Source organism: Octopus bimaculoides, chromosome 1 (genome assembly GCF_001194135.2).
Source record: "Octopus bimaculoides isolate UCB-OBI-ISO-001 chromosome 1, ASM119413v2, whole genome shotgun sequence".
In the NCBI taxonomy this organism is placed as follows: Eukaryota; Metazoa; Mollusca; class Cephalopoda; order Octopoda; family Octopodidae; genus Octopus; species Octopus bimaculoides.
In genome coordinates, this window is record NC_068981.1 from 102,118,682 (window position 1) to 102,132,024 (window position 13,343).

The window sequence follows — 13,343 nt, forward strand, 5'->3', positions numbered from 1 at the left end:
CCACACCACACAACAAAAATTGTTTTTTATCCTGATATTTATCCACTAATTTTTAAAGCTTTATCTACTTCAAGTTGAATTGTTGAAAACAAATTACTTAACATTCTCCTAAAGTTTCTAAATTCTTATGATGTAAATGTATATGTATATATATATATATATATATATATATATATATTTATATAAATGTACGATGCAGGTGTAAGAAGACAGTTAGCTTTGAGCAATCCGTAGTAAATATAAAAAAAAACGACTTTCAGAAACAATAGTGGTTTATTGAGACAGGTGGTTCAAAAGTAGGTATACAGTTATGAAAAAAAAACACATACAATACTCATTTATTTTTTATGAAAAATATTAAAAGTTATGATAAAAGTATCATTATGATTAATGACACAGAAAATACCAAAAATGAAGCTAACTAATTTATGTGCTAATAATTTTAATGAATTAAGTATTATAACATTAATGTGATACTTACTGTATACCTACTTTGCACTCCGCTGTATTTATATATATATATATATATATATATACCGAAGCTTTGTGATTGAATTTGGTAGGCGGAAATTACTGCCGTTTGTGTATATATCTGTGTATGTGTGTGTGTGCCTCTCTCCCAGAGAGTGAGAGAGGGAATATATATATATATATAAGAGGCCAAAGTGTACGTATGCCGTTTTATATATATATATATATATATATTTATATATATATATAATACAAAATGGGACAAAAATGCAAAACATCCAGACAGTTAGGTGATAGAAAAATGGGACAACAAAATATCCAGATAAACAATACAAAGAAAACAAGGACAGATCATTCGGAGTTTTCTTTCCTCAGTCAAGTTCCAGATTATCTTTGCAATTTCAGCTGGTTATACTCAAGACTGCTCCAATCTGGTCAGCCCCAAGGAAAAATTAAGCTAAGAGCATTAGATTCCTTGGAAAAAAACAGCGAATGTATACAAAAACAGGGACGGAAAAAAACGGAGAATGTTACACAAATACAAATAACAGGACATAACAACAGGTGTCTTTCGACTAAAGATGAATTAAATTAACCTGGCGTGTGTGGAAGTAAAGTTTTATGGCAGGGATATAAGATTTCACAGGCACAGGGAGGAATATAGATGTTGCACGGACGACGGCCAAACCAAGAAAGAAAGATCAGGCTTGGCCGAACACCAGTCACATGGGGATAGAAGAGAGAGAGGTACAGGCCGAGAGTCAGAAGAATTACGAGGGGCGAGAAAGAATGACAGGGACACAATGTCCTGTTATTTGTATTTGTGCAACATACTCCGTTTTTTTCCATCCTTGTTTTCGTATACATTCATTGCTTTCTTCCAAGGAATCTAATATTCTTAGCTTAGTTTTTCCTTGGGGTTGGCCAGATTGGAGCAATCTCGAGTATAACCAGCTGAAATTGTAAAGATAATCTGGAACTTGACTGAGGAAAGAAAACTCCGAATGACCTGTCCTTGTCTTCTTTGTATCATCTATCTGGATGTTTTGTTGTCCCATTTTTGTATCACCTGTCTGGATGTATTGCGTTCTTGTTCCATTTTGTATTTTATATATATATATATATATATATATATATATATATATATATATATATATATATATATATATATGCATGTATACATACACACATACACATTGCACATATACATACACACTAAACAAACATAAACTATATGATAATATGGACCAGATATTTGTTCTATGGGACTGGGAACAAAATCATGCACATGTCTAGTAGAAACCAGCTGCCTGGTAGATAACAATGTATGATCAAACATTGGGAGGAAAGGGTACATCTCTGGGGAACAACAGCAAAAATTTGCAGCTCTTATATCCAGGCAATAAATTTTCATTTGTACCTATTGTCATAAGTTCTATATTGTATGCTGCATCTACAAAAGCCTAGAAATTGTGGGCTTCTTCCAAGAACAAAGCAAACTGAATAACATTCTTCAAAATCATCTTGGTTAATGGTAGAGTGAAAATTTATGAAATACTTCAGGGACTATTTGAGGTTCAAGACAGAACAAATGCACAATCACATGTACATAAGGACCACACGTGTACACACACACACACACACAGAGGCAGTGAGCTGGCAAAAACATTAGCATGCCGGGCAAAATACTTAGCGGTATTTCGTCTGCCGCTACGTTCTTAGTTCAAATTCCACCGAGGTCGACTTTGCCTTTCATCCATTCGAGGCCAATAAATTAAGTACCAGTTATGCACTGGGGTCGATATAATTGACTTAATCCATTTGTCTGTCCTTGTTTGTCCCCTCTGTGTGTAGCCCCTTGTGGGTAGTAAAGAAATAACACACACACACACACATAATAATGAAGTGTGTGTACATACTTGTATACTGAAGTGACATTGCATACCCACTAAACAATTACAAGTTTATCCACACATAGACACACACACACTAACTAATCACATATCTAGTAACCCTAAGAGCTGTCTTGACTTAAAGAGATGAGTCTTGTCACTTTGTTAGTGACTGCATGAATTCTGTAAAGGAAAAATTGACATATCCAGATAAAATATATATACATACAGAATCACACACACACACACACACACACATATATATATATATATATATGTATGTTTATATATATATATGCATTATATATGTGTGTGTGAATACATACACATACAACACCAACATGTGTGCGTGTGTGTGTATATATATATATATATATATATATATATATATACGCACATACATATTACACACACACATGTGCGTGTGTTTATGGTTATATATGCACAGTGTAAAACATTAAGTACATGTAATGATTGTCACTTTGGAGAAGTTGACAGGAATGAAATGCTCCTCTCACAACAGAGTGAAATATTGCATGAATTGTTTCAATTTTATACGAACCTATTTGTAAAGTGGCCAGCAACTGTACACCCATATTTTTCCATCAATCTGAAACAAATTAGTTTGACAGAGAATTAAAACATGCTCGTAGTATTTTTCATTTCATAGAACATACAACATTTAAGGAAATATTATTGAAATTGGCAAAGTATAAAAACAAAGACAAAATGAAACTGAAATAAACATGGAAAATTAAATTGCCAGATTAATTTTTCTTTTCTCTTTGTTTTATTGTTATTGTTATTATTCACCTCTATACTGGTTGCTCAGTGCAAGCATTTGAGTATCATATGAACTGCTTTGGTTAATTTAGTTTCAATTCTTTATGTTCTGAGTTCAAATCCTGCTAAAGGTCAACTTTGCTTTTCATCCTCAAGGAGCTGTGGGGTTGATAAAGTACCAGTCAGGTAGGACTTTTCACTTACTAGCCTGTATGTCTATTTTTTATCTTTTACTTATTTCTGTCATTAGGCTGTGGCCATGCTGGAGCACTGCCTTGAAGGGTTTTAGTTGAACAATTTAACCTCACTACTTACTTTTTAAGCCTGGGACTTAATCAGTCAGTCTCTTTTGCCAAACCATTAAGTTGTAGGGATGAAAACAAAACCAAACCAACACTGGCTGTCAAGCCGTGGGTTAGGAGAGAAACAAACACAAGGCTCACCCCCTACATACACACATACAGCGGCGAGCTGGCAGAAACGTTAGCGTGCCGGGCGAAATGCTTAGCGGTATTTCGTCTGCCGCTACGTTCTGAGTTCAAATTCCACCGAGGTCGACTTTGCCTTTCATCCTTTTGGGGTCGATTAAATAAGTACCAGTTACGCACTGGAGTCGATGTAATTGAATTAATCCGTTTGTCTGTCCTTGTTTGTCCCCTCTGTGTGTAGCCCCTTGTGGGTAGGAAAGAAATAACACACTTTTAAAAGGAGCATTTTTATAAAAAGTTATTAACTATTTAAAAACAGATTTAAAAACACAGAATGTCACAAACCGTTAGGGAGGAAACGCTCATATCGTGTCTATTTTGTGTGCAAGCGCTTTCATTGTTCAATATTTGAAATATACATGCTCTGGGCTAATCTGTATAGAGGAAGTTGTTTTTAATAATCATTACTAAAACAAATTCCTCCATATGGATTAACCCAGAACACTTGTCTGAAAAGTCAAACAACAAAAGTGCTTTCACTCTAAATACACACAAAACACAAACAGCTTTCCCAAAGTTCTATGACGTTCTGTGACATACTGTTTATTTAAATAATTCTAAAACATTGTTATACTTGGGGATGGTCATCTTTTGCAAATTAAACACAAGCACTACTTATTTCATCTTCATTTTATTATTATTATTATTGAGTGAGAGAGCAGTGCATACCATCAAAGTGACACTGGAGTAAAATATATGAAGCCCATTATACCCATCATGACTACCCATCTGATAAGGATACACCAGGCACATGACCTCGCAGGTGGGGCCCAGTTAGAATTTTCTTCAGGTTGAGTAGCCCATACTACTCAAAAGGTCCCTGAATAAGGTTTGTTTAAGGATGTTGAGCAAAACACCCATGTTTCCAAAGGTGAATTATTCAAACCCTAAAGAATTCCTCTCAGCACATGGCTATGATTCTCCCCCACTACTTCTGCTCATGATCAGATATGCACATATCGTCAGCCACCAAGGAACATGCTCAACTGGTTATGATCAAACAAATGACAAGCAAATCTGTGGTATTAAGCAGAATATTTGCTGTAGCCCATCTTTTTATACCAAGACAAAACAATGTACATGATAACACTTCCAATCAATTAAGATCAGAAGCCATGAGAGCCACTGCCTGGTACTGCATCCAGGCTATTATTATTGTTATTATTATTATTATTATTATTATTATTATTATCATTATTAGTTTATTTGTCTGCCAAACTTCTTTTGCCACACATTCTGTGACTTTTTCAACAACTTTCTGTCCCATGTGTCTCCTCTTGTCCTGTCTATTCCATTTTGTTTTACTTTTTCACATCAAGAATCTTATGAAACAAATACATTTCTTAAAATAGTTAACTTTTTAAAACATCTTTCTTTAAATATAGGTATTATGTTGGTGGCACAGGCATGGCTGTGTGGTAAGAAGCTTGCTTTCCAACCACATTGTTCTGAGTTCAGTCCCACAGCATGACACCTTGGGCGAATGTCTTCGAGTAATAGCCTTGGGCTGACCAAAGCTTTGTGAGTGGATTTGGTAGATGGAAACTGAAATAAGCCCATTGTATATATATATGTGTACATATCTATGTGTGCGTGTCTTTGTGTCTGTTTCTCCACCCACCCCTGCTTGACAACTGGTGTTGGTGTGTTTATGTCCTGGTAACTTAGTAGTTCCACAAAAGAGACTGATAGAATAAGTACTAGAATTAAAAAACGTCCTGGGGTTGATTTGTTTGACTAATCCTTCAAGGTAGTACCCCAGCCTGGCCACAGTCTAATGACCGAAACAAGTAAAAGACGGAATATATGTATGTTGTGGGCTTCCACACAGTTTCCATCTACCATCCTTCCCTTACAAGGCATTGGTCAACCCAGAGCTAAAGCAGAAGTACCATACAGCCAAAGTACCATGCAGCCATGCCTGCGCCTATGTAAGAAATTACCATTTAACTCTACAGCAGGAACAAAGAGTGACATAGTTTAAAACTGATTTTACCTATGTTAGTGACCATTAAAATTTATTGATTCTGCCTATGTTTGTGTGCACTATAATTTGATTCAACCTACGTTAGAAAGGTCTGTAACTAATTGAATCATCATAAGTGTACCACTTGAACGTTTTCTTGTTTCCTTTACAGAATGTATCTTATCTAGAGCAAATCAGTCAATCTCGCAAAACTTGTCTTTCTCTACTGGATTTGAAAAGTTCATCTTACCTAAGGGGAATATGAGCCCCTCTCTTCAAGATTAGTCATTTCAATAACAGAAACAATACTAGCACTGGATTAAAGGCTTTACAGTATATAATTTTTGACTGACAGTGCAGGAGATGTGGCTGTGTGGTTAAGAAGCTTGCTTCCCAACCATGTGGTCTCAGGTAAGTTCCACCATCAAGGAGAGGTATAGCTGTAAAGATCTATCAAGGACTATCATTTTCTTATTTACATTTAGGGGAGGTATAGCTGTACAGATGCTTGAAGTTGCATTGCAGCATTGCAAATAAAAATTTACCTGATGCAGTTTGGTGCCAGCAGTGGTAAAGATCATGCATCTGAAGTTTCAATAGTAAAAATGTCAGCATATAATGGAGTCATCAGTAATCTGACCCATGTGGGGATTGCACAGAGGACCCTCTAGTTACTATTACCTTAGAAAAGAAGGAAACTTCAGATAATGTAGCAAGAGGTGGAGGATGACCACAGTTGGAATGTCTTTGATGTATGGGTCTGCTCGTTTAGGTCTGAGCTGATGATACACAATATCAAAATGCACATATTTCTAGAATACTTCACTATTCTTTGTTTTGTATAGAGGAAGTTCTTTGGTTGATATGCATTGTTCAAATTTAACTACTGCCTTTCTAGTCACCTCCTTGAGAAGGTTCGATGCTCTGTTGAGTTTTCCTCTATTATCCCCTGCTCTATGTAATCTGAATTCCCAATCAGCATCTCATTGTTAACATTCTTAAAAGGGAAATTAACTTCAGATTTAATTGTAGCAACCCTGAATTTGATGGAAGAGTGGCTGCAGTAAATAAAATATGTAACAAATATATCACATGCAAGACACTGAACACAATGCATCAAATTTTGATAGTAGAAACAACTTTAACACAAGCAATGGAAACAACAATGGCTTCATTCAAGAACATGAAAGAGAACAAAGAATTTATAGCTGTTTTACAATGCAATTATTTTCGCATTAAATTCTAACATATAAGACTGTATAGATGATCTAAGTAAATGATACAAAACCATACAGTAAAAGATGAAACACATATATCACTCAAATGTGTGTGTGTGTGTGTATGTGTGTGTGATTATATATATATATATATATATATAAATAAAGCAAAGAGATAAAAGATAGACAAGCAGTTATATATGGCATCAAATAATTTATGATGATGTTACATAAACAAAAATTACAAATAAGAATTAAGGCAAAAAAACCTAGTCATTGATAGCTTATGCAATAATTGCCTCAACCAGTCACTGAATTTTTGAAACAGCTGTAAAGATCTATCAAGGACTATCTATTATTTTCTTATTTACATTAAGGTTTATGTAACATCTTTATAAATGATTTGATGCTATATGTAACAGCTCATTTGTTGTCTATCTTTTTATTATAATTCACTTAACTCCTGTGTTTCTTATAACCAATTCTTGTTCCATTGAAATATTTTCCCCATGTTTAAGGACTGGTCTGAACACTGAACTGGTGTTTCTCGTTTCTACATCTTTATCAGCATCTTCTCAGGAGGCTTGTTGCATATGTTTATGAATGTGCATGTTTGTGACTCTTTGTCTTGATGTTGTGTAATACTTGTAAATGGGTGTCACTGTCATACAAGCAATGTCATTCATTTTCAATATTCTGTAAAGACATATCTTCCAATGGAGAGATATTGGTTTGTTTGGAAATGGGTGAGGGTTTGTGACAGGAAGGGCACCTGGCCATAGAAAATCTGTCCTAATAAATTCAGTTCAACCCATGCAAGCATGGAAAAGTGGACATTAAAATGATGAAGATTTATATATATATATATATATATATATATATATATATATATGATTAAACATACTTCAACAAGGCTGGTGTTGGTCTGCATTGGTAAGACTTAAATTATGGAGTAAAAATCGATAAAAAATTTACAGTGAACTTGCTGTTAGGAGTGGAAAATCCAACATTTTGATGAGTGTCTGTCTTCAGAGAAAAATTGAAAGGATGTATGTGTGTATGTGTGTGTGCGTGTGCGTGTATACAGACACACATATATCATTGTCCTCATAGTTCCAGAGTTCGCTTTTCCATGTTTGCTTGGATGGGTCTGAGGGAGTGTATTGAGACAAACATTTTCTAAGTCAGATGCTGACCCTGTCACTACCCCTAACCTGTTTCCAAGAAAGGTAATATTTTCTCATAGCCAAACATATTTTTGCAGAATACAACAATCACACAACAGCAAGACACTCACACTCACACACACGTTTGCAAACTTACCAATGCACTATCTGTCCCTGATGAATCTCTCTCTTTCCCACTTCCTCATACCATGTCTTCCTTACACTTCCTCCCTCCATCTGCATTCACTCAAAGCATCCTCCCTCCCCTACATCTCCTACTCTCCTTTTGCATTCTCATGGATACACCAGCTCACTCACTCTATCCAATCCTGTTCCACTCCTTGTAACTTGAGGGGGTGCCCCAACACATAATAATCTTCACAATTTTCTTTCTCTCATTTCTTTTCCAACCAAAGTAACCATGTATCTCCTCTACATCAAGACACCTATTCCTGTCCCTCTATCATATCTGCCAATGTTTAGCATAAACCCACCTCTCCCAATACAATTCTCCTCTCAGGTGAAGAGGCCATATCTTGCTAATTACTAGGTGACTTTGCTATTGCTGGTTCCATGTAAAAAGCACCCAATTACATTCTGTAAAGTGGTTGCCACTAGGAAAGACATCCAGTCATAGAAACAATGCCAAAGTAGACAGTAGAGCTTGGCACAGTCTTCTGGCTTGTTAGTTCCTGCCAAACCATCCAACCCATATAAGCATGGAAAATTGATGTTAACTGATGATGATGATAATGATGATGTTGTTATACATTTATATGATAGATTTCTTTCAGTTTCTTTCTACCAAATCCATTCACAATGCTTTGACAGACCTGGGGCCATAAGTAGAAGACACTTGCCCAAGGCACGACCATATGCAATCCTTAAAACAGTAAAAAAGGTTTGCATTTAAGAAGAAAGACAGCGAAGCAATGGTATGAGTTATCAGCCTTTTAAAACAAACAAATGAATCTTCTAAAATTCATTGAATACTTTTACTCTTGTTTCTACAACAAAACATATATTGCAATAGACTGATTTTACTTTTGTCTTTTAGCACTGTCAAGAAATCATATATCAGGTGTATACTTTCAAAGATATGTGGAATGAAAAAAACAAATCCCTTTCTTTAAGAACTAGATGGGCATCCAATTAAAAAACAATCCCTCATAATAAGTATTCATCTAAATCATGCTAGTGTGGGGGAATTAAAACAAAGGAACTAATGAACAGGTGTGTGTGTGTGTGTGTATGCATATGTGTATGTAAATTTATATATCTGTACCTATCTATGTATTTCTCTCTGACTGCATGCATGAATGTATGCATGCTTACATACATACATGTGTGTGTGCGTATAAATCTATATATTATATCTATACATATCCATCCATCCAGCTCTCTCTCTCTCTCTCTCTCTGCATGCACACACACACACACACACACATATTTTGAATGTGCTTATGTGTGTGTAAATCTATATATCTATATATATCTACCCATGTCCATCTTTCTCTCTGCATGCACACACACACACATAGATATATAGATATAAATATATATATAGATATAGTTGTCTTGTTGTTCAACTACCATCAAATAATGCTGTGATTTTCTTCATAAATAGATGAACAGGATAGCAGCATGTAGTGTGTAAAGATATTGTTTTGTTCATATAACAATAAATGGGTTATAAATGGACATCTAATGCAGACCACTTTTAGAGATCCCACAGAGCATGTGTCTCAAGAAACAGAATATATTTTTGATAAATAAATAAATATATATATGATAATGATGATGATGAAAGATGATGATGATGATGATGATGATGATGATGATGATGATTTTTTTTTATGATAATGATGTTAAGCTAGATGTTTGATATTTTAAAAGATGAATTAATGTTAAATATTAACAGTTTAATCTTTGAGGAATTCTTATTGATAGACAGAGGAAGAGAAAGTTAGAGAGAGAGAGATAAAAACCATTGAGTGAAAGTAAAAGAAAAGAAAAAATGGAGAACTATAAATAAGGATAGATGGATGGATGAAAATTGAGAGATAGATAGATAGATAAATAGATAGATAGATAGATAGATAGATAGAGAGAGAGAGAGAGAGAGAGAGAGAGAGAGAGAGAGAGAGAGAGAGAGAGAGAGAGAGAGAGAGAGAGAGAGAGAGAGAGAGAGAGAGAGACAGACAGACAAATAGATTGATGGATGGAAATTGAGAGAGGGAGAGATAGACAGACAGACAGAGATGAAGAGAGAGTTTATGGGAGTGAATGTAAAGTACAGGAAAATAACAGAATAAAAAGAGAGCAAGAAGAGAAAAGAAAGAGGAGAGTGTGAGTGAGAGAAAAATGTAAAACAATAGAATAAAATTGAAGAGGAAATAGAAAAAAGAACAAGTGAAGGAGAAAGAGAGACTAAAAAATAGACTAAAAGAAAAGATAGTAGAGTGAAATGGAGGAAGCAATAAAGAGACAGAAATAGACTGGCTAAGAAGAAAAGGAAGAAAGTTAGAGAGGTTGATAAGGAATAAACAAGATGAAAGAAAAGAAAGTGAACTTGTGAGAGGGTAGGAGAGAGAGAGAGAGAGAGGAGAAAGAAAGGGGGTGCAAGTGAGGAAGTTAGAAAAAAGAAATTTGAAAAGAGTAAACGTAAAAGTGGAAATGAGAGGGAGAGAGAGTGTGCAAAAGGGAGAAGGAGATAAGAGAGTGAGAGAGATGTAGATAGAGAAAGAGCAAAAGAAAGGGTAAGGAAAATACTGTGAAAGATAATAATGAGCAGAGACAAAAAAAATGGAGGGAATACAGAAGAGCAAAGAAGTTATTGAGAAATCAGTCGAACATCAAAACGAAATTATTTTTAGACAGAAATGTAAAATACCATTGTTTATTTTTTTTATATATATTGTAAGCTTTGTAGTAGAAAATGTTGTTGTTATTGTTATCGCGCTTGTATAATCAGTAAGAAATTAAAAACTGAATGAAATAGAAAAGAAAACATTTATTGCACTTTACAAAATGGGGGGGAATAAAAATAGTCACTATTAACTTCCTAACTATTAAGTTCAGCGTAAAGACTTGAAATTGTTTGATTTTATTCAAAAGAATTTGAATAAAGAACAGTCAGATGTGCAAGTACAAACTAGAAGTCAAATCATGCAATTGTTTCTGCTATTATGCAGGTTTTTGTCAATGCAAATTAGCAGCAACGTGAAATGAAAACAGGGCAATCAGTGCTAGTACAATACAAATGTTTTTTACACACCTGCATTAGTTAAACTGATTTCCAGCAATGTTTACAAACGGTGTTTGGTACAAGAAGATGTTGCAATGCTAGTTATTCGTTTTGACAAGCAGATCTGTATAGCTAAGAAGTTTGCTACTTAACCACATAGTTCCAGAGTCAGAACCACTGTACAACATCTTGGGTAAGTGTCTTCTACTTGCAAGGTAATTTCATAGACAGAAACTGAAGGAAGTACGCACGCACACAGTGTAGATCCTGACAGGATAAGAATTAGTATATTGCCAAAGCAGCACTCAACCTGACCATCTGCACTCCTGCACGAGTATATTGAGAAAAATTTGAAATCCACTGGTACAGAAACTCCATGTACATCATTAATGAAAGCAGTGTATGAATTTTACAAAAAGTAATATAAGAGCACACGACTTGATGCTAGACTTTATGAAATCATTTACATGCAATGGTATTAGAAATGGAGTGCTACAGAAATTGTAACTAATAATAAAGTTATTTATTCAAACTCATGCTATTGACCCATTTGAGTAATTTCCATTAGCTAAAATTATCTTTAATTATGAAAGTGAATAATGTCATTATTGTTTGAACTCAAATCAAGCAGACTCAGAAACAAATGTTCTAGACATGACCAGGCCATCATTTTTGTATGTTCAGGACTACATTGTCCACTGTCCCCTTCTTTTTTAAGTTAGTAGGCCACGATTTGAGTGAGATTTGGTTGCTTTATCTTGCAAGTTAAGTGACCACATCAAAACTCCTTTGTTGGCAAATATATATTGTTGTTAGTGTTTATTATTTCAGTTCCAGGACTCACTTGATCGAACAGATGTATTTTTAAAGACAATCAAAATATGGCTCTCACTAGGGTTTTATTTAAAGAAGTCTTGACTGCTATATCCAAATCAGGTATCAGCATTGAAGGGCTTTTCGTGGATTGTGTATGATGTGGCCAGATTACGTGTGAAAGATAAAAACAAACTGAGTATTTTATACAGATATAGGGTAAAAATTAATAATTAATTGATAATTAGTAATTCTACCAAGTAGTTCGGTGTGTTAAAAACCATTATCGGTAAATGTATAAACACAATTTAAAATTTAGGGTTCAGCAAGTATTGCTTCACCACACACCGAAAATTAGAAATAGCAGCCAAAAAACTACTATTTTTCTACTAAAATACAACTCCCAAAAAGTAATACTCGCAAATTACAAAGGTAAAAAAGGAAAAACTAACAAATCTACCTGACCTTGATTAATTGTAGACGTGCATTTCTAGATTAATGAGGTGTAAAATATATTTACCCAAACATATATCCTTCACCAGCACAATTTTTCACAATAATAAATCCGAGAATGTTAATAAAAGAATAATAAATTCGACCAGACGACATCAAATGATTATCCAAGACCAGCATTTCTGTATTTATATAGACGAGCGAGAAAATCGTATTAATTCCTCAATCACCCACGTGCGTTACGAGTAATCCAGAACTCCAAGAATGAATGAATATTCTGACATGATATAATGCTTTCTAATTTTGGTACAAGACCAGCAACTTTAAGTTGGTTACATTGACCACACTAATTGATTGGTGCTTTATTTTATCAACCACTGAAAGATGAAAGGCGAAGTTGACCTTGGTAGTATTTGAACTCAGAACATAAAGAGCTAGAAGGAATGCTGCTAAGTATTTTGTCCAATGTGCTAATGGTTCTGTGCTTATATGGCTTGCCACCATATCTATATATATAAAAATGAGAATGTGTGTCTGTCTGTCTGTGTGAATCCCTAAAACTCGAGAACTACACAACCAATTTCATTCAAATTTTACAGATGCCTTACTTAGGGTTCCAGTTGTGTTTTAGTCAAAAAACATTTTAACTTCTTGCAGAGTTCGAGCCCACAGCAACATAATATCTCCTCCACTATTTAAGTATTACGTGTCAAAAGTGAAACAAAAACACTCATGTCAAATACTTTCACTTTAAAAATGAAACTATTCAACTAACTGAAACAATCACATTTCGATACTGTAATGACAGATACTTTCAGAGAGAGAGAGAAAGAGAGATGTATATGTA

At 34.6% G+C, this 13,343-nt stretch overlaps 1 protein-coding gene across 4 annotated transcripts in view; it reads right to left on the reverse strand.

The window, feature by feature from the left end:
• LOC106874363 (uncharacterized) overlaps window positions 1-13,343 on the reverse strand; it is a 607,119-nt gene that overhangs the window by 405,183 nt on the left and 188,593 nt on the right. For all 4 annotated transcript variants that reach the window (XM_014922075.2, XM_014922074.2, XM_052968736.1 and 1 more), the window contains exon 2: window positions 2,926-2,973. In XM_014922075.2, the coding sequence (XP_014777561.1) occupies window positions 2,926-2,959 (34 nt within the window). In that variant the 5' untranslated portion in view covers window positions 2,960-2,973. The remainder of the gene's footprint in view (window positions 1-2,925; window positions 2,974-13,343) is intronic.